The sequence below is a fragment of the Stegodyphus dumicola genome, chromosome 12 (assembly GCF_044657685.1).
Source record: "Stegodyphus dumicola isolate Sdum_Otavi_A_Nest chromosome 12, ASM4465768v1".
Classification (NCBI taxonomy): Eukaryota; Metazoa; Arthropoda; class Arachnida; order Araneae; family Eresidae; genus Stegodyphus; species Stegodyphus dumicola.
Genome location: NC_140779.1, coordinates 34,069,076 through 34,092,059, shown reverse-complemented (window position 1 = coordinate 34,092,059; position 22,984 = coordinate 34,069,076). Strand labels below are relative to the sequence as shown.

At 35.2% G+C, this 22,984-nt stretch overlaps 1 protein-coding gene and 1 non-coding gene across 5 annotated transcripts in view; one reads left to right on the top strand and one right to left on the bottom strand.

Moving 5' to 3' along the window:
- LOC118193530 (uncharacterized) overlaps positions 1 to 22,984 on the bottom strand; it is a 48,258-nt gene that overhangs the window by 10,609 nt on the left and 14,665 nt on the right. For 3 of the 4 annotated variants that reach the window (XM_035364630.2, XM_035364627.2, XM_035364629.2), the window contains exons 5-10: positions 22,471 to 22,584; positions 21,925 to 22,080; positions 17,177 to 17,290; positions 16,652 to 16,807; positions 13,160 to 13,333; positions 9,747 to 9,908 (exon numbers count right to left, since the gene is read on the bottom strand). In XM_035364630.2, the coding sequence (XP_035220521.2) occupies positions 9,747 to 9,908; positions 13,160 to 13,333; positions 16,652 to 16,807; positions 17,177 to 17,290; positions 21,925 to 22,080; positions 22,471 to 22,584 (876 nt within the window). The remainder of the gene's footprint in view (positions 1 to 9,746; positions 9,909 to 13,159; positions 13,334 to 16,651; positions 16,808 to 17,176; positions 17,291 to 21,924; positions 22,081 to 22,470; positions 22,585 to 22,984) is intronic. The other variant, XM_035364628.2, reaches the window with a different exon arrangement.
- On the top strand, positions 17,716 to 17,788 carry TRNAA-CGC (transfer RNA alanine (anticodon CGC)). The gene has a single exon. It is a non-coding gene; the product is annotated as a tRNA-Ala (tRNA).

Here is a 22,984-nt window from a genome sequence, read left to right as displayed (position 1 = left end):
TGTAGCAAATTCACTTAATTATTCAATAAATCCCAGAGGACATTTATTCTTAATTATTCTTGGTATACTTTGTTTGATAATTTTGTTTACTTTTCCACTTAAGAAACTTAATAAAATTTAAGATATATACATTGGATAACAAATGTATGTTTTATTTAATTATTACTCATGATCATCACCAGTTCAACACGAGGCTAATCCGGTCCTTATAAATCACAACGCAATGCTAAATAGGTTAGATTTTAGGTAAATTTAATTTGTGTGAGGTATGTTCTTAAAAAGCACCTTAACACTTGAAAACACAAATATAATTATAATAGTTCTTGTTTTCTCCATTGAAGATTGAGATTAGAATCTTCCCAATCTGGAATAAAATAAGGCTTTTTTTGCAGACATTGTGCAGGTAAACGAAACAAAGAAATCTATTTTAATAAATTGAGGTATTTTATATTTAGTTCGCAGCATACATAAGAAAAAAATATGTGCATTAAATTTCGTGATGGTATGTCATCATACTGCTAGAATTAATTTCAAGATTATGCCAGAGAAAATTTCCTGAAATTTAGAAATATTATTTACTAATAATTAATAAATTTAGAGGGAAGAAGCATCATTAAATTATACGAATAACATAAAAATAAAGATAATTACTTAAAAATTGAATTAGAATAATCAACGATATTTTAGCGAATATAGTTATATTACATGGTTGGCCTAGATGATAGATTACTATTTTTTATTTTACTGCAAAATGGCAAGGTATTTATTAAAAAGAAAAGTTTAAAAAGATTTTGCGGTAAAATTCTAGTATACGGTAAGGCTTTGGCACGATTTTGAAAATTGTCGCCAAGACCAAAATGACCCGTTTACTGCGCATCATCATGTCGCCAAATCCATACATGGAGATTATTTTAACCAAAAAACGTCTATGCAAAGAATCTCTAATTCTTTGGTCTATGTAAAGAAGAAAATTTTCCATACAAGTAAAAGGCTATTACGCCGCTAGAATGCGGAGGGAAAATTTGCCAAGGGATTTGGCGACGGAACCTGGCGGCCAGAATTTCCCTCTCCGCGATGTGTACCGGAAATTGAGAAACGTGTTAAGAAGAAACGTTCTTTGACAAAAAGAAAGCTACGAAAATCCGTTTTTAAATTATTGCGAAAAATCCAAGAAGAAACGTTTTATCAAAGGACGTTTCTTCTTGGATTTTTCGCAATAATTTTAAAAACGGATTTTCGTAGTTTTTCCATCCCCCTGAAAATTACTAACCTATGAATTAATTTACTTGCGCCAAAAAATATTTTCTTTTAATTTAGAGTTTAACTACTTGCACTAAGACTAAACTTCACGGTTGCGGTGCAGTGCGCTACAATATAGCAAGTGGTAAAGTGTCTCATTTACGCCGCTCCGCATCTGCGAGTGCAATCCAGAGCTGTAACTCGAGAAATAAACAATCTCGTTGTTAGGCGACGTGTGCACCATGTTATTTTCATTTTTGCGATAAATGCTTATCGACGTGGTGTTCACGTCGCTCGCAGTTTGAGACAAAAACATCTCGACGTGCTTTTTAAAGACGTGCCACGTCTTTTTAGCGCAAGTGGTTAAAGAAATTTTAAAGGATATTCATTTAATGAACTCTTGATAACGTGACCTTCGAACTTCGACACCGGTTTCCAGCTTTGGCGGCAGATATATCACGCATGCACAGCTGTTTCCCTCTATGATGGAACGGAGCTACGTATGTTGCAGAGAGGTTTTCCTTCTTTACAATACATATTCTTTGATTCTAACCTCCATGGTACCGTATACTAAGATTAAACCCATTTTGTTTTATACGAGAACAGGTACTTTCTTTAGTTCATGCACTGCACATGCGATTCTCGAGAATACTGGAAACCAAAAGTTGCGGGAAACTTGCTTTGCCTTTCTAAAAGGCAATCAAATTGGAGCTGCGAAAATTGGCTCTATGCCAGCAGACACTCACGTGATAGGCAATTCGCCAAAAAAGTTATCTCTTCCGACGTCGGCGCAAAAATCGCTTTTTTTGGCGGGATCATTGTATGAACTTCCCTGACATTTTCAGATTTTGACAAAAATACTTAAATTCCCTGACTTTTCCCTGAATTTTTTGGTCAATTTTCGAATTCCCTGACTTTTCCCGGTTCTCCCGGTTTTCCAGGTAGCGTGGCAACCCTGGACTGGGGATTAGGGGACCCAATCGCCAAATCCCGGTGGTGGAGAATCATCATCAACCACCCTTTTAGTTCGAGCGCCAATGTAGAGTCATTAGGATATTTTGATGCTGGAAGACATGAAAAATGAGCAATGCTTTGTCTGGGACTCGAAACACGGACCTCTCGAATATGCGTCGAGCGTGCTGACCACTACACCATGCAGGCAGCTAAGAAGGCGGGAGAAATAACTTATACAGTAATAACTTGCATTAGCTAAAATATAATCAAGAATAATCTGCAAATATTAACTTGTGTTAGCTAAAATAGAATTAAGAATAACAGCAATACAGAATAAAAAATGAATATTCATATTTCTTTTTTCAAGAATCAAATATTTATCAAATACATATAAAACTGATTAAAAAAGCTTTCACAAATTTATTTGCTTTTTTCCTGCTTAAGTTTTAAATCAAAAATAAAAGCATAGACATCTATAAAATTAAACAAATAAAAATAGGTAAAATGTTAACAAATAAAAAACAGAAGATTTGCAAAATAAGAAGCACACTAAGAAAGTAATATTTGTTTCTTTATAAAAAAAAGAACGGAAGAAGTTATTGAATACTTTTATACATTTACTATGAAACACGATATAATTAAGAACATAATAAACTTTTAATTTATATTATTCATTACTGAGAAGGAAGGGGAAGAGATAAGCATTTGAAAAATGTATTTAAGCTGTTTAGAAAAGTAGGTACTGTTTTGAAAAAGGAACATCAAATTTTAATGGGGCTTTCATTTTGCGAAAGAATTTTATAACATATAATTATCTTTCTCCATTTAAATATGAATGCTATGATACCTCCCTGCGCTAACAATGTACCCGATACTCCGACTGTGACCAAAAGGCTAAGAAGCGACATAGAAAGCACTGTGTCAGATGTATTTTGTCCACGTTTCTTAATTATAACCAGCTCTGAAGAATTGAAAAGAATGTAACCCTTTCTAATAAACAAACATCTTTTGTCTTCTGTAGGAGAACTGAAAAATATTAAGAGAGTTCGGCCTGGAGACCTTTTGATAGAAACTGTGTCCAAAAAGCAGTCTAATAGTCTTTTGAAACTAACTAAATTAGGACAAGCAAACATTGCAGTTAAGCCACATAACACTCTAAATTCGTCCCGAGGAGTAATCTCTGAAATAGACTTACTGTCAGTATCTGAATAGTAATTTGTTAAAGAGTTGGCAGATCAAAACGTGTGTGGCGCTCGTAGGATCAAAATACGGAAAGAAGATCAACTGATTCCCACTAAACATGTCATACTTACTTTCAAGTCTAACTGATTCCCACTAAACATGTCACACTTACTTTCAAAGTCTCCTAACCTGCCTAAAAACATCAAAGATGGATACCTAAACTGTTCAGTCAGGCCATATATACCGAATCCAATGCGTTGCTTTTAATGTCAGCGCTTTTGACATGGAAAGATCTCTTGTCGCGGTAGCCTCACGTGCGCTCGATGTTCCATCGTAGGCCATGCTAGCAAAGGCTGCTCTGCTGCCCCCTTGTGTATAAACTGTAAAGGCGAACATCCAGCTTTTTCAAGATCATGTCCGAAATGGCAGACAGAAAAGCAAATTCAAAACATTAAAGTTACACAAAAGATATCATTTACAGAAGCCAAAAGACCTGTTCTCTCTAATCAGCCAAGACCTAATAAATCTTATGCATCCGCAACAAAATCATTCAGATCAATATCAACGCAAACCACAATAACCGCACAAAAAAAGAACTAGCAATGACAGAAGATCCTAGAAACCAAAATCAGGGAAAAAAACCTGATGTTGAAAGTAGTACGCCAGTAACTACGCCCAAAGGAAAACAGGATGTCCAACAGAACAAATATAGAGGTGGTATATCAAAGAGAAAAATAAGCAAAAACCCAGGACCCCCAATCAAAGTTCCATTACAAGCATGAGTTCAAGACGCCTAGACGACTCAGACGAAATGGACGTTGAAGAAAGATTATCCCTTCCGAAACACCTTTTGCCTAGAAAGTCAGAACAGCAACACGGCCAAAACAAGCATCCGTAATGGGTACATTTATTTCGTGGAATTGCCGGGGTTTTCGTCAAAACCTGGATAATATCAGGGATTTAATAAACATGCATCAACCTGCCTGCCTTGCGCTTCAAAAGATCTTGTTAAAACCAAGCAGACATGCTAAGATACGGAGATATACCACAGTAAGAAAGGACAACCCATCTGGGGATCGTGCCTGTGGTGGTGTGGGCCTTATCGCCTCCCAATATCACCCATACACTGCGCTCCCTTTGATGACCTCCCTTCAAGCTGTGGCGGTACAGATTAATTTACGCTTTTCAGTCTGTGTATGCACCATTTATTTACCCCCACATGAGCATGTTGATCAACGAGAGTTGGGTAGAATAATAGAGCAGCTTCCAGAACCTTTTTTGCTTTTAGGTGACTTCAATGTCCTGTGTAACTTATGGAGAAGTAAGGACACTAATCCACGGGGCAGGCAGATCGAACAATTAATGGGAAATCATCCTATTTGTCTCCTTAATAATGGAGAATACACTCACTTTTATCAGGCAACTAGAACACTTCATGTAATTGATCTGGTTTTTTGTTCTCCATCTCTACTACCTTTCTGCTCTTACAGTGTAGGGTAGAATCTCTACGATAGTGACCACTTCCCAGTCATTGTAAATATTACAGGAAAATCAAAATTCTCAAGACAAAAACGCTTACTTTACGATAAAGCTGATTGGGATCTTTTTGCATCTTGTGCTGTGCTGACTGAAGAAATGGTTGACGATGTGGACATTAATACAGCAGTACAGTGTCTCTGATACTATTGTACAAGCAGCTGAACTCTTTATTCCGAAGTCCTCGACAAATTTCCCTAAACCCTGGTGGAAGAATGATTCTCATGAAACTTCGAGAGAGCAAAAGAAAACTTCGCGTATCTTTCGCCGATATCCAACACTGGAAAATCTTCTTGTCTTTAAAAAAGCTAAGGCGAATGCAAGAAAAGTGAGACCGCAAAGTCAGAGAAAATCATGGGCAGTCTACGTGTCCACTATTACCTCCTCAATGTCTAGCAAATAGGTTTGGGAAAGAGTCCGCAAAGCCTCTGGACTATATAATGATTATGCCTTTTCTGTTCTAGAAAAAGATGGAAAGTTGATAAGCACTAGAGAAGAAATAGCTGATGCTTTAGGTGATACATTTGCTGCTGTATCTGGCAGTAGCAATTACTAAAAAGAGTTTCTGCCCACAAAGCTGCGCTTGGATTGGATTCAAATCGACTTTTCCCAGCCTAATACAGAATCTTATAATAACGATCTCACCATGTTTGAATTAAGGAGTGTAATATCTCGCACTGATAGGACTTGCCCTGCTCCTGATGGCATAAGTTATTTGATGATAAAGCACTTGCCCTATAGATCTCTAGTTGTTCTTGCTCTTTATAATAAGATATCGAAGGAACAATTTTTTTCCAATTGCTTGGTGCAGGGCCTTTGTTATCCTTATAGTAAAACCCGGCAAGGACCCGAAAAATCCTTTAAATTATTGCCCCCATCACGCTCGCTAACAGCCTTTGCAAGATCACGGAAAAAATGGTAAATACCGCCTCACCTACTGTCTGGAGACTAACCATTGCCTATCGCTTTACCAAAGTGGTTTCCTTAAGGGAAGATCTTCACTTGATAATGCCCTGTTTTTAGAAACCGCAGTACGCAATGAATTTGTGAAAAGAAATCATATGGTTTCAATCTTCTTTGACATGGAAAAGGCGTACGATAGAACTTGGCGACATGGACTCAGCACTGGATTGCGAGGTAATTTACCAATCTTCATTTAAAACTTTCTGAAGGACCTCACTTTCCAAGTCAAGATTGGTTCATTGCTTTCTCAAGTATCTGTACAACACCTCAAAGTTCAGTGCTCAATGTCACTCTCTTCAGTCTGAAGATTAATTACATTTTAAGACAACTTCCTCCTACAGTGCATGGTTCCCTGTATGTTGATGATCTGATGACCTGTTACCAAGGTCAAGATATGAGATACATTGAGAGACAACTACAAATTGCTCTAAATAGAATCATTAAGTGGTCCAACAACAATGGTTTTAAATTTTCTGGCCATAAGATAGTCTGCATGCACTTTTGTCGCAAACGAAATCTACATCCTGATCCAGAGCTGCATCTTGACGGCTCTTTGATCCACGTTGTCTTTACTGCGGAAACTTCTGCCATTTTGAATTCCTTAATCTTTATCTCTAGACAGAATAGCAGAAAGTTCATCATCTACTCTGACTTTCTGAATGCTCTTGATTCAATAAATACAAATACTAGCCACCCTTTGGTATTAGAAATTTTAAAGGCACACCTCCGTTTGAGAAACGTAGGTTATTATATTGCGCACTGCTGGGTGCCTGGACATGCTGGCATCAAAGGCAATGAACCTCGCCGATATCGCAGCAAAATCTGCTGATATTACCTCTGAAAATGATGTCCCTTTTACATACGGAATTACATCAGAAAAAAAGATCTTGTTCAAGTGGCAAGAACTCTGGAAATGCCAAACTCTGAACAAATTAAGGCAGGTAGATCCCATTTTGGAGTATTGGGAGTCGAGAAGGAATCGAAAGGAGGATGTACTACTGACTCGCCTACGAATTGGTCATTGCAGACTGACATATCAGTATCTCTTGAAAGGAGATAATGAGCCTATTTGTGGCACTTGCAACGTTCCCGTTTCAGTCAATCACATTTTAACCTGCTGTCCTGGTTTTACACAGAAACGTTAATTTTATTTTAATTCTACGAATGTTAACTTAACAGATCTCATTGGAAGAAAGCCTCACATCAACCTCATAAGATTGTTAAAAGATATACAGGGGTTGGACAAAAATATGGAAACACCTTTAAAAAAGCATGTTTCTTTACTTAATATGGTGTAGGAAACTCGTTGGCATCCAAAACAGCTTGCAATCTTCTCGGAATGGATAAATACAGTTCCTGTATGTTTGCCAAGGGAATATTATACCATTCTTCCTGAAAAACGGTGGCAAGTTCAGATAACGATGTTGGCGGTGGATAACGAGAACGCACTTTCCGTTCCAATGTAGACCACAAAGGTTCGATAATATTCAGGTCTGGTGACTGTGGTGGCCAGGGGAGATGGGACAACTTATCCTCGTGCTCAGAAAACCAGTCCTGGACAATGCGAGCTATGTGAACAGGGCCTTTGTCGTCTTGGAAGACACCATCACCATCGGGGAAAAAAGTTTGTACCATGGGATGAACTTGATCGGCCAAAATGTTCACATAAGTCTTGGCAGTCATGTGCCCTGACACAGTTATCATGGGGCTAGCAGAGAACCACGATATGGCTGCCCAAACCATAACAGAACCCCCGCCATGTTTCACTCTTGGCAACAAGCAGTCTGTATTATAGGCTTGAGATGGCGATTTCCAAACGTAAACTCGGCCAGAAGTGGGAAACAATGTGAAAGAAGACTCGTCAGACCATATTACTCGCTTCCACTGCTCTATAGTCCAGGCTTTATGACTTAAACACCACCTTTTCCTGTTACGGGCATTAGCATCACTGATGAGTGGCTTCTCAATTGCAGCACGGCCAGCAATTCCCTGTTTATGAAGCTCCCTTCTAATTGTTTTGGTACTCACAGGGTTCGGTAACACAACATTCATTTCAGCAGTAACTTTTGCAGCTGTGGTCTTCTCATTTTTCTTCACAATTGCCCTTAATGATCGTCTGTCACGATCAGTCAGGACACACTTTCGTCCGCGCTGTGATTTAGCAGATGATGTTTTTCCGCTTTTCAAATATGCGGAATAAATCTTCAATACAGTACCTCTTGAAACACTAAATACCTCGGCTACCTTGCTTACAGAAGCATCTATCATACGTGCTCCAACAACTTGCCCACGTTCGAAGTCAGTTAACTCTGACATAATACAATGCCAACCTCACATAACAGTACTCCGACAACAACTGTACTGTTTAGCACATTTACGAAGTATAGGTGGCGTCAGTAGTCAAAAACGCCAGCGCCACCTACATATTTCATTAAAATCAATCTTTCTTTTCAAACATGCATTTCACAAGGTGTTTCCATATTTTTGTCCATCCACTGTATCTTTTTACCATATGATTTGAACTACATTTTGTCTTGCTCTACCTGTTTCTAGAGCATTTCTCAGTCATTTCTCCATGCCTTCATCTCATTGGTATAACCTCCCCACATCAACCTCATAACATTTTAAAAGACATCTCTTTTTACCATATGATTTGAAGTTATTTTCCTTTTATCCTGCTCTACCTGTTGCTAGAGAATTTCTCAAAGTCATTTCTCCATGCCTTCATCAGCATTTAAGGTTCATTTCATCAATTCATTTGATACCGTTGCGTGCATCTTGAATTTTATTCACCATTTATCTGGCGCATAATAATCCTCGAGGTCTTGTGCCATTAAAAAGCAACCAATCAAACAACCAATGCTTATGCAAAACATTACAAAGAATTAAAATCTTATAAACAGAGGTTGCAAACAATAGAATTAAGCTCAAAATGACCAAAGTCATTGCCTAAAGAGCGTTCTTGCCTCCCAGTACCTTGACTCTTCTGTCAATACCACGAAGAGTCCCACATAGATGACGTAATACATGGTAGTTTTTTTTTCTCTTGTGGCAATAATGGATATTTTCAAATTTTTGCTTTTACTTTGTGGTAAAGATGATTTTCTTGAACCATATGATGGGCGATGGCACGTTTTAATTATTTTGAATCAAGTAATCTAATTGTTTAATTTGTAATTATTTTTGTTGGTATAGTTATTTTTAACATCTTATTATTAAATATTATTTTTAATTCATATATTTTACCGCAAGACCAATAGCAGTTTTCAGTCCAAAATAGCTTAGCCCCATCCGTAATAAACAACCGTGATGCCAATACCAGGGTAAATGTGATCAAAAGGTAGAAATAAATCATGTTTAGACAGGTAAATTTTTAGCTGCCATTTCACACTAACTTTGGAGATATTTTTACTTAACTTTTTAGATACACCTTAAAAGCATCCTTCTTGACTGAGCCAATAAACATGTTGGTTTCTTGAATGGTTATGTTTCTTTATGTTAATTTGGAATTTTTCCACAATTTTACTTTGTCTTTTTATTCATTTTTACTTTACAAGCCTAAATTCCCCCCCCCCCATATTTTCTTTGAAAATCTTTTGTTTTTAACAAATATAAATTATATTTTTAATTTGCGAATATATTTTCCACATATTTGATTTTTGAAAAAGTAAATTTATTTTACTCCAGAAATTTATTTTATGAAATTTCTTTCACATTTTTTTTCACTTTTTATTTTGCAAAAATAAATTTTATTTAAGTTTAATTTTTAACTTTACATCATGAATTCTTCAATCAAATTTGAGAACAAGACCCAACTTAGATCTGACATTTTTGCTAAGACATATATACAGAGAATCATTGGAAATCATTACCATGTTAAGGAAGATTATATTCTGTGTCTGTCCATTTGATGGTGTTCCATTTTTATCTCCATGTTGCAATGCCGATGCTTGCGTAGTTGGTGTAATGTTTGCACTGGTTTTTATAATGGGAGTTTTAGGAAGATAATGCGGCATGTTAGGCGAGTTTCCGTCCTAGAGCATAAATAATTTATTTCAAACAGTTATTGCAATTAAATTCAAAACTTATGAATTTTAAATATAGGCATTCGAGTTATTAAAAATACATGCTAACTGGGCATTATTTAATAAGAGATTTTAATACTTATTTAAGAAAAACCTTCTAGATATATTTAAAACAAAATATTTATTTAAGAAAAAACTTGAAAACTTGAAATTTCCAAAAGGTTGCATTATCATATTTTGTTTTGCTTACTTGTTAAGAGCATGTCATTTAACAGTTTTTCTACCAACCTGGGCAGTGTCTATTCCTTTTTATGATTAATCAAATTACCTGAAATAATTATATTTGAGCTTTCATTTCTAATCTTTTTATCAGTCTATAGAGTTTGGTCTTCTTAAGTTAGCATAAACTAGACTAAAACTATAAAGGATATAAGTGAATTTCACTATGGCTTGTATTTACCATATAAGGTATTTCTCCCGCCTTCTTAGCATGCCTTCGTAGTGTAGTTGGTCTGCACCCTGGGCGCGTATTCCAGACGTCCGTGGTTCGATTCCTGGAGAAGGCGTTGCTCATTTTTCATCACTCCTGCTTTACAAATAACCTAATGAATCTATAGTGGCGCCCGAAATAAGAGGGTGGTGGATAATGATTATCCTAACCCAAGATTTGGCGCCTGGGTACCCTAAAAACACCAATCCCCCATTAAAAGGGCGAGTATATAAGGTATTTCTCCCGCCTTCTTAGCATGATTTTGTAGTGTAGTAGTCTTCAGGCTGGGCGCGTATTACAGAGGTACGTGGTTCGATTCCCGGCGAAGGCGTTTGCTCATTTTTCAGGACTCTACAAGGGTGTAAAGGACCCTTTCATTTGATTCAAATAAAATTTTAATAGACAGCACCTGCTCGTGCTGACAGAAGCCAACAATTATGGCTTAACTCAATGAATAGAATTAACGAAAACTAAGAAGGTAAGTTAGCCTAACAGCTGCATACTTTGAATGATGCTCAACCTGAGTCTGACCTAAGGTGGGCATAACAAACCAGTGAGAATAACTCAACGCCGCAGAACACAATTCACAAGAGACTCAAATTATCAGTGTGGCCTTTAAGCAGACAGAACACGCTCTATCCTGTGAAACCATCCTTTAAATATCCTCGTTTTTCTACTAATCAGGCAGACTAGAAATTTACATTCTGGCAGAAAAATGGAAATGAAAGTGATATAACAGTCAATTAACACAAAATAACTGGTTAAAATCTTAAAAACGAATGCTACAACTTTTTTATGTCAGAATTTAAGTATATGTCAAAGAGGTTCTTAACAACCTCATTAAGAACTTAAATTCTAAATAGGTAAAACTTGAGAGACAACTTCTTGCAAAAAACATAGAATTTTAAGCTTAAATTTGTATAACAAAGAACAGGGTTCTCTTCCACTGACAATGTTTTAGCTGCTGAGCTCCTTTCAAATGTTTGGGAGGAAAAGGACTTTATCAGAAAAATTCTAAACATAGTGCATTATTTCAATTTACTTTATCTCTTTTCAGTCTTTCTTATTTAAACATTTTATTTATCTGAACTTTCTTTTTAACTTGTGTATTCTTTCAAAAAATATCTGTTCGCCACTGCTGTTCAGTAAAAAAGGAAAAATATCAAACCTTTAGAGCAATAAAACATCTAACTTTCAATTACGCAATTTGAATTATTATATTACTTTGAATTTAAGCAGCAGTTGGATTTTAAAACTAAGAAACTCTGTTTTGCTTCTTTTATCTACATGTGAAGACAAAATATGCCTTGTTGCATAAGACAGTTTGAGGTGGGAAACACACATGCTTTATCTACTTGTTCTAAATTTCGTAATAAATGTCTTAATGAATCCTGCATCCGATGACAGCAGTGAGAGTATATCTGCATTTGTTACCACCCAGTTTGGTTCTGAGATACATATATCTAAATTTTTCAGAAATTAAGAATTATCAGACCTCAACTGTATTGTAAAAGATAGTACACAAAACATTCGAAAATTGAATTTTAACTGAATTTTATCTGTTAAGAAGTTTCAGAAGCACTGATTTCAAATGCAATTATTTTAAAACTAACTTTTGTTCAATTACTAAAATATTAATATGTGAAAATATAATTGATTTAAATGAAGAAATTTTCAATATTAGTTCATTATAAAGAACTGAAAAATGCAATCAAATCTAGAAAGGAGTAAAATATGAAATATTTAGTATAATAAAACATCTAACACTTAATTATGCAATTTTAAGTTACCGTATTACTTTGAATTTACGCAACAGCTGAATTTTAAAATCATAAAAAAAAATAATAAAAGGCATCTGCATTCGAATTTAAAACTGGCAGAAATTTAAACTCCAAAAAATTAATTGTTTATTGGAAGTTAATAAAATATGCTTTTGTAATAAACATAAAAATGCTTTGAAACAGAGTATAATTTATGATAGATATAATCAAGCACAGAGTGTAAAATAAAGACCATCACTGGGGAGCAGAACACTGGCACAGATGGGATTAAGAAATTAAAATAGTCGCTTTGAATTTAAACCAAACAGAATTATTTTTTAAAAATCTGAATAAAAAACTGTGGCCTAAATTCGAAGTAACATGGCATTACTGATGATTAAATTTTCCCATACTCTATTTAAACATTACAGAACAAATAAGTTTAACTGACTGCATGCAAAAATAGAATTAGAAAATGCAACTTTCAATAATTAAAATCCACTAAAGATATTGTTCCATGTACCTGTTGCCATAGATTAAATAAACGGGAGCTTCAACATAACTTTCATAGTTTTATCAATAAATATTAAAAATAAAATCCATATTTTTAAGCTTAATTAATTAATGATTTTTAATGTTACTAATATGTATATAAATTATTAAATTTTTGAAACATAAGATTTCCACATAGTTCATGAGCTCTTTAAACCGAATGTAAAAAAAAGGGGGGGAGGGGATTACATTTATTTTGGTATGATTTCATCAGAATTACTTTTATAAACTATTAATGCCTATCAATTTACGCTATGTTATGAATAAAAATAATTACATATAAAATTCTTTTTACCTCAAATTAGTAAATTTGATATAAATTACTTAACATTTTGAAAATCATAGATCAGTTACTTAACAGAATTAGAATAGCTGGTGACCTTAGCTTATAGTGAAATTTCTCTGCTTATTAAGAAATAAACTCTTTATAATTCTGTGTGTTCAAAAGAAGTTATTACCAATTCTAGACGTTTTCCTGCTTCAGCTGCAGCCCCATAAGGCTGAATGTGCCAAATCCTTGCAGATGTAGTAATTTTTTGAGGAGTTGCTTGCAAAACTTTTCCAGCTTGATCCTTCTTGGGTTCTTGTTTGATTTTCCCCAACACCGGGCATACGAGGGCTGAATGCTGATACTTAAAATAACCCATAAGAAAAATTATTCTATGTTAAAAACACATTAACATTGCATAATGCAGAAAATAACAAATAAAGGGAGCATTTAAAATGCTAGACACACAAAGATTATAATCATCAGCAAAATTTAACTTTTAGCTTGTTAACTGAAAATGAAAGAATGATTCTTATGACATTTTCTCGCTAATTCCAAATTTGTTTATCAGACTTTTCCATCACGCAGAGCATTTAAATAAATAGCTTGTGGGGGAACAATAATAATGTTCAATATGGGAAAAAGTTAAGTTCATTATTTAAAAAATAATGTGGGAGACAAACGTTTTGTGTACAAAATTACATACGAATCAGCATGAAATTAAACTTTTAAACATATAACAAAAATTAGATTTGTAAATTAGAGGAAGAAGATTGTACTATACTGGAAAACTTCTCTAAATTTAATTAAAACGTAAAGAGGGAACTAACCTGAAACAAACATCCTGAGGCAAACTTCTAATTTTAGACAAACATCTAAACTGGGCCATATAATCTTATATAACACTGCAATGCAGATACATTTTTATCCAAACACCAAATAAGATTTCGTTTGAAACCAAAAATATTTAACCCTCTTTGACTCTTTCTTATCGACACCTGTTCCAGTTTCTCTCTTCGAAGCAGCACTTACAACTTGCTTCTCTCTATCATCCATCGTTTTAACATGCGCTAAGCTTCGAAAAATGAGGGATATATTTTGCACCCGTAATAATGTCAATCAGAGTATGCATCCTATATTTTCGGAAATTTAGCACATCTATAGACAATGGTTCATAAAAGGGAGTTGCATATGTTAATTCGAAGCAGTGAAGTGGAAAATGTGTCGATGTATACAGAGGAAATGTGGCATGAGAAAAAAAGTACTGCCCTTCTCACTAAAAGAAGCCTTTCACTCCGCCTTGTAGCTACTAAATTAATAAAATAATGTGCCCTTTTTATCTACCCTGTACAGCCACTTGGCATGTTCGAATAATTGCTAAAGATAGATTATGATACATAAAAAAGATAAGGGATGAAAGTTTAACTGAGTTTTGGACCTCTATACATTAATTAAGTATTAATTGGAAATGTTTCATGTTATACACATTTCAGCTTATATACTGTTGAAACAAACCAATAATGAATTATACATAAGGGTGGTGATTAAAAAAATTCCTGATATATTAACCATAGCGGGCTATTTGCTCAGCCAATTGAAATGAAATTTCAGATATTGTTGTTTGAAGGTGTGCACTCAAGATTGTGATTTAAACAACAGGGATCTCACGTTTACAGTTATATTGTGAAAATTTGGAATGGCAACATCTATGTTTTTTGTCTGAAAACTCATGAGCACAATAAAAATCATAAATAGCATTGAAATGATACACGTATAATGAAAATGAATGGCATAAAGCAAGGCATTGTAAAGGTCCCATACCATCACAATAGAGGAGTGGAGGAAAGACTATTATTGGAATTTACAAGTTTTCAAACGTGCCCACTTTCGCAGATATTGCATGCGGATGCTGACAACTGATGAACGTAACATCATAGGAGGAATCTATATAACTTCACATTTAAGGGCATCTTTGAATTGTGAAAAATCTCATGGATGTCAGGCATACATCTCAGATTTCAGATAACTAAAAACCAAAAATCCATCGAAGTGAGGTTACAAGATAGCGGTGGCCAAGAAACTATAAAGTTTAGGAAGATGACACTATATCCAAAGAACTGTTGAGGCCCACCAGCGGCCGAGCGGTAAAGACGCTGAACACTGGTATTTCGATGAGGTTCGAATCCCGCGAACGGGCTGGCTGCATGGGCGTTTTCGTGGTTTTCCCCGTGTGTAACGTGTATACGAGCCAGTTTCCCTTAGAAAGTCCTCCACGAAGGCATCCCCCCCTTTAGGCAGATAGCCCTCGTGTGCTTTGCCATAATTGAATAATCCAATCCAAAGAACTGTTGCAGCATTTACTGAACACATGTGGTGGTGTGAGGAACAGCACCATCTTGAATCCATACAATGCCATTAATGACATTTCGCTGCTGGAATTCTATAACTCAATAATTCTGCGATATTGTTATATTTTGAGACTTGTGGTGGAATATGTTTTCATACCTTTGGAAATAACCTCTTCGAAGATGTTATAAGGTATTTCTCCCACCTACTTGGCGAGCCTTCGTGGTTTAATGCGTGGTGTAGTGGTCTGCACGCTTAGCGTGTAATTGAGAGGTCAGCAGTTCGATTCCCGGCGAAAGTGTTGCTAATTTTTCCTTTTAGCTGCTGGCAAAAATACCTAATGTCTCTACAAGGTACAGAACGAAAACAAATGTGCTTGCGATGCCTCGCCACACAGTTACTTTAGCTCTGTGTAAAAGTGATAATGTCGCATCGTGGGGATTTTCATGAGCCCAGTAAATGCAGTTCTTATAGTTTATTTTTCCCAGTTAAGGAGAAATGCGCCTTGTTCATTCATAATATCTGCAATGATCACCTGCTATCTTCATCAAACCTCATGAGGAAAAAACCGCAAAGTCGATATTCTGTTGTATGTCTCCAGTTTCCAAAATCTGCGCATGATGCAATCGATAAGGAAACATCCACAGAAGAGAGTTCAGAAACTTGAAATTCGTGGTTTTGGTACATCCAAATTGCCAGCAACACTTCTTGAAGTATGCAGTGAACCTGCATAAATCATATTATGAACTTCCACAATAACTTCAACAGGAACACATGGTCGTCTGCATCACAATGTGTACAATGTGCAACCAGTTTCTTCAAAATGTTTTAGCAAATCACATACAGTATTTAAACACAGGCCCTGTCTTAGCCTACCTTCTACTGTCTATCACTATGAATTATGCAAAGTGCATCAATGTACTTTCTCTCTGTGTTGTCATTTGTTCTTTACAATGTTCTTTGCAAACGTTTCACGCCAATAGTTTTTGTGATACGTCATCATTGCAGCGCAATTTATGGTTTTTGAATGCGCTGATATATTTACGTAGGAAAAACGAGACGATTTTTAATGGCGATACAATCGCCATTAAAATTCTTTTAAATGTTTTCACTGCAAGCGTAACCATGAGACCACTCTTTTAAATCATCATAATCTTGAGCGCATACATTCAGATAACAACATTTAAGCTTTCATTTCGATTGGGTAAGGAAATTGGCCGTTAGCGATTCAGATATCGGGGAAGTTATTTTATTTATCTCCTGCACATAAATTATTTTTAATATCCATGCATAAGATGTTAAATGAAAATTCCAAAACATGTAAATGTAGTTTTACCATTCTGATGCCTTTTACATCTTCCAGTATAGATTCGTCCTTTAGATTACTGCTGTATTTATACGAGTTTACTTCTCGGTTAGTCTTCGCTGTAGTACGAGAGTCATGAGAATTAACTTCTGATTTCAAAAGTGATGTTTTCGCAGAACTCAAAGCCTTAAATAAAAGCAGAAATATAATTACATTGCACTCTCAATCTAATCTGTATATTAAAACCGCTAACAATTCATTCAAATTTTAAATTATATATACCATTTTAAAAGTTAAAAACTAAAAGAGGGAAAATCTTACAGACTAATGTTTGATAAGAGCAGTAAACACTGCTTAAGAAAATTAAATGAACACTTTATAATTTCAATAAAATGATATTAGTAAACTTCCATGTAAGAGTTTTGGTTAATATTACAATATCAATTAACATTCACTAACATATTTCATAAAGTAAATGTTGAACATTTTTCAATCGATCTGAATTTATTTATCTATACAAGAGCTCATAAAAAAATTGTGTCTTAGATATATAACCTGTTCCGGCTGGGAGTTCTGAAATCCCGATTGTGGGCTTGCTACAGGTTCAGGTTCATGCTTGATGACAATCATATTCGATTTTTGTCTGGAGTTTGGCACATATCTCTGAAACTAATTAACATAAAATATATTACAGTATCAAAATAATTTATAAAAAAATTAATAACTTTATTAGACACTTTTAATAAAAGCTAATCAAGAGCATGTATATAAATCTAATACATATTCTAAGTTGCGCTTTCGAGACGTGGAAAACGCACGATGAATTTCGTGAATCAGCCTGTAGAACGGGAGATACAGAACTTATAATGTATTACTCCAGCCTTTTTAGCATGCCTTCGTGGTGTAGTGGTCAGCACGCTCGAAGCGTATTCGAACCACGGACCTCACGAATATGTCTCTACAATGGCGCCCGAACTAAAAAAGGTGGTGGATGATAATTCTCCACCACGAGGATTTTGTGATTGGGTCCGCTAACCCATAGTCGCCCTTTAAAAGGGGGAACATATAACGTATTTCTCCCACCCTCTTAGCGTGCCTTCATGGTGTAGTGGTCAGCACTCTCGGCGCGCATTCGAGAGGTCCGTGGTTCGAGTCCCGGCGAGGGCATCGCTCGTTTTTCATCTCTCCTGCTTCCAAATAACCTAATGTCTAGTAAGCATTGTTTATGGTATATTGACGTGAATGATATCAGATAATGTGAAAAAGGAATGTATTTTAGGCACTTTATAGCAGTATTTCATCGTCCTCTGCTATTTCTCAAAATTAATTTTACAAAAGAATTGCTTACTTATATGTGTGGTTCTTGGTGTCACAATATAAATTATGCCATACTTTCATCACCAGGTTCTAGTTAGGAATAATACATTTTTAATTACTATAATTTTACCAATCGTGTATTACTTTACAGATCTCAACTTTTCATGTTTCCTTGATGTAAATTTCTGATATTATTTTTTAAATTTATTGCATTGGCTCTTTTCTTACTGTAAATTATGTCAGGCTTTTAGATATAGAAATTAAGAAAGGAATCTTTCACAAAGGAATTTAAAAATTTCAATGATTAAACTTAGGTTAACTCAAAATTTCCATATTATAAAACAATGATTGATTAAAGTGAATCTTTGCCACCATACAGAGAAAGAAAAACTGATTTTAAGGGAAAATATAACTTCATGGAATTCTTTTTATTGGAACAGATCTCGCGTTTCTTGCCGCATTTAAACACAGAAATAAATTTCTCGGAAATTGGCTTACCTCAGAAAGCCAAAATAGAAATCACAATTATCCAAAGATCTGAAAACTTTGGATAATTGTGCTGCTTTTCACAGTAGGACACACATATAATTCTTTCAATGTAATAGAAGGAGTTTTATATTTTCAATTTTAACAAAAGTTGTAAATTAACTTAATTAAAAATATGAAATCCCTTTTTACAGGTAACACAATATAAAACGCACCTTTTTTATCCGAAAAAATTAAGTAGTGGAATTTTAGAGACATTAGGATTTTTTTGGGAGCAGGAGAGTTGAAAAATTAGCAACGCTTTCTCCGGGAATCGAAACACGTTCCTCTGGGTTACGCGCCCAGCATGCAGACCACTACACCATGAAGTCACACTAAAAATGCAGAAGAAATACCTTATGTACTGCTCTTTTTAAAGGGCGTCTGGGGTTTCTAGGGGCCCAATCGCCAAATCCTTGATGTGGAGGATCATCATCCACCACCCTTTTAGTTCGAGTGGCACTGTAGAGTCATTAAGATTTTTTTGGAAGCAGGTGAGATGAAAAATTAGCAACGCCTTCCTCGGGAATCGAACCACGGAACTCTGGAATACGCGCTCAGCATTCAGACCACTACACCACGAAGGCACGCTAAGAAGGTGAAAGAAATTACTTTTATTTTTATAAATATAGCCAATTTCCATCCATTTGAACTAAAGTAAATAAATGAAATGGCATTTTAATTGTGTAGATTCTAAAATGAAATGCATAAAAATGTTTTTATATTTACTACGCTAAAGGATATTTTAAAAAAATTATATTAAAGAAATCATACAATCTATTTGTTTTCAATTAAAAGTATATACTAAAGAAAAGGCTTCTTTAATTCCCATCTAGTATTAAAACAATCAAATATGTATCGATGCTTTTTTGACTCTTTACAGTTTGAAAACATTTCTGATTTTGCAAAAGAAAGTAAAATGAAAACTTTTGAGAAAAAGATCAGCTTAAAGAAAAACGAACTACTTTAAAGAAAGTACAGCTACAGAGCCTTGCCATCTGAAACTAACCCCATAACTGCTTCTCTTAAATATTTTTTATATATATTAACTATTTTAATATTAAAATTCTCTTAAATATTTTATATTAAATATTTATTAAATACATTGCTGGCCAATAAAATTCCAACACCAGGAAGAAATGATCTGATGAACGTCAAAATCACATGAAAGGAAGAAGAGTTTGAGATATGCATATGATTAGCATTTCAGCGCATTTAGACGACATAGGAGGGATAAACGACATCTGAAGCACTAAAAGAAAACTTGTCTCATTCATAAAGCGCTTTTTAAAGTAGGAGTTTTATCAGAATATCGTTTTATGCCTCCAATAAAAAGAAATGTTTGCCAGCAAATGTCGGAATTCGATAGGAGCAGGATCGTTGCTTATCGAGAGTGTGGATTATCGTTCCGTAATATAGTCTGTCGCTCTGGTCGACATCCAACCACTGTCATTCGAATATGCAATCAGTGGGTTGCTAATTATCACACTGAACGGCAATGCAGGATCTCAACGCCTTCCACGACTAACGGCCGAGAGGGCAGGCATATTGTGAGGCCAGCCCTTCCAAAAGCGTAGAACACGGACCATTAGTCAAGAAATGGATAGGTTTGGAGCACGCCCTTTATCCGCTCGTACGGTGCGTGGACGTTTGCAGTAGCGTGGACTATCAACACAGCGACTATTACTTCGGCTTTCCTAGACAATGCAGCATAGACCGAGACGGTGATTCTGGTGCGCCGAACGACAAAGCTGGATACAGGCGTGGCACAATGTCATCTTTTCAGACGAGTCCCGCTTCAGCATGCAGTATTCTGATGGCCATATAGGTGTCTGAAGGTTCCGAGGGGACCGCACGTCGTCTGCTTGCATTCGATATCGAAATAGGGGGCCCTGTGTGACGATTTAGGATGCCATTCTGTTCACGACATGTACATCTCTAGCTCAGACAGATGATAATTTGAACGTAGGTCCATACATTTCTGACTACGTGCAGTTACTGTGCCCTACCTTCGACGTCTGCCCAGCTTCATCGTCTAACAAGATAATGCAAGAACACATGCTGCTTGTCTTTCCTGACATTACTTGATACACAGATTGTTTGATTGCTGTCCTGGTCTGCACGGTCTCCAGATCTGTCACCTATTTTAAACATCTGGTCATGGGTTGCTGAGAGATGTTTTACCTCAGCCGTATTAGCAGGAGAGGTTGCCACTCCTCTCCTGCTAATACGGCTGAGGAAGTGTGGCATAGACTTAAAGCAGCATGGAACGAGTTCCCCATTTCTGTTGTCAAAGCCCAGTTCGACTCGATGCCTAACCGGGTAAGGGCTATTTAAGCTGCCAGGGGTGGCAGCTGTTTCTACTAATGTTTCACCTCTATAAACGCCTAGATTGCTTACAAATTTAATCATTTTATCTTCATGCCATACTATTTACGCACAATAAATATCTTTTTTGTATTTGTTTTCATTCATGGTGGTGCAATTTTAATGGCCAGCAGTGTATTAAAGAATGAAAGCAATATTATGTAGCTTCTGGACAAGTAATAAATACTCAGAAGTATTTGCAATGCAACACACTTTAGAAAAGGATTACATGATCACTTTCACATCATATACAATACATTCTGCATTTCCAGGCACATTATTTTTCATACAGATATGCAATAAACCATGAATGGATTACAGTTATATAACCTTAATAGGATAAGATACAACTCTAGTACGATGAGAAAATTTAAAATGATTACATTGAATTTTCAACAATTTTAAAATTTCGAATATTATGGAAATATTTTAATACCCTGAAGACTATAATTTCGTATTGGATTACTAAAATATTTTTGAAATTACGAGTTCTCTAAAACAGGAGCGCTGAGAAATCACGTTAATCGTTTAGAAAGTAATTCTGTGTTGTGTGATATCCATTTGTATCTTTAGTGGCATTATATTCGCGGCACTTTATTCCATTCATGTTACTCTATGGAATTACATCAAAGTCGCATTGTGGCGTTACATGAATATCGCAGTGTGACTTCCCAACAATGTCGCCGTGTAATTTCACAACAGCATTGCAGTGTGACTTCACAACAACGTCGCAGAGTGACTATGCATCAACGTCACAAGGTAATTTCACAGCAATGTCAATATGTGACTTCACATGAATGTTCAAATGTGCAGTCACATAAACGTCACAATGTGACAACACATAAGCCTCATAATGTGACGTCGTGAAAAGAGGCTATTAAGCCATATCTACAAACTCACTGCGATACTGAGATTCTCACAGTGTGACACATTTGCAATGTCACAGCAACGTCACCATGCTGTTAGGGTCGGTAAAGTTCTGTTATTACCCTCCTCTACACGAATTGTTTCTGATGTTATGAAACAATGATGCATGAGAATTTTATGCATGAGATGTTAAATAAAAATTCCAAAACATGCAAATGTAATATTACCATTCCGATGTATTTTACATCTTCCAGAATAGCTCTGTCCTTTAAATTACTGCTGTAGTTGCAAGGGTTTACTGCTTGGTTAGTCTTATCTGTAGTACGGGAGTCATGAGAATTTACTTCTGAGTTTGAAAGTGTTGTTCTCGAAGCATTCAAAGCCTTAAAAAAGTAAAAGCAGAAATAAAATTACATTGCACTCTGTAAGCTAATCTTTACATTAAAAATGTTAACAATCCATTCAAATTTCGAATTATATATCATTTCAAAAATTAAAAACTAAAAGAGTGAAAATCGTGGATAGATTACAGCAATTTTTTGATAATAGCAGTAAACACTGCTTACGGTAATGAAATGAACAATTTACAATTTCAATTTAAAGATATTAGTACACTTCATTGCAAGAGTTTTGGTTAACAATAACCTACCAATTCACATTCATTAATATTCATTAACATATTTCATAAAGTAAATTTTAAAGAGTTTTCAGTGGATCTGAATTTATTGAGCTATACAAGTAATCATAAAGAAATTGTGTCTCAGTTATATAACCTGTACGAGCTGAGAGTTCTGAAATTCTGGCCGATAGCTTGTTACATCTTCAGGTTCATGCTTGATGACAACCATATTCGAATTTTGTCTGGATTTTGGCACAGAACTCTGAAACTAATTAATATAAATTATATTATGATATCAAAACAATTTATAAAAATATCAATAATTTTATTAGATACTGCATCAACAAAAAAAAAAAAAAAAAAAAAAAGTTTCAAACATATTTTTTTAATAATTCAAAATAGATTTCCGTAATTTTTTAAAATTTAATATCACATGTAATCTGGGAAATGCTATACAATTATCTAGAGTTTGTTAAAAGAATATGTTTTTTAAGAAAACGCAAAGAGACCAATTCTGAATGTGTAAAATTCGTCTGTAGAATTATGTTTCTAAAAAAAAAATTAGAAGATGCTGATTTCAGTCAAAATGAATCTGCTGACATGCTTAAATCATAAATTAAGATAGACAGCCACAAGAAAATTAAATTTGACCAGTCCAAGTAGAAGAT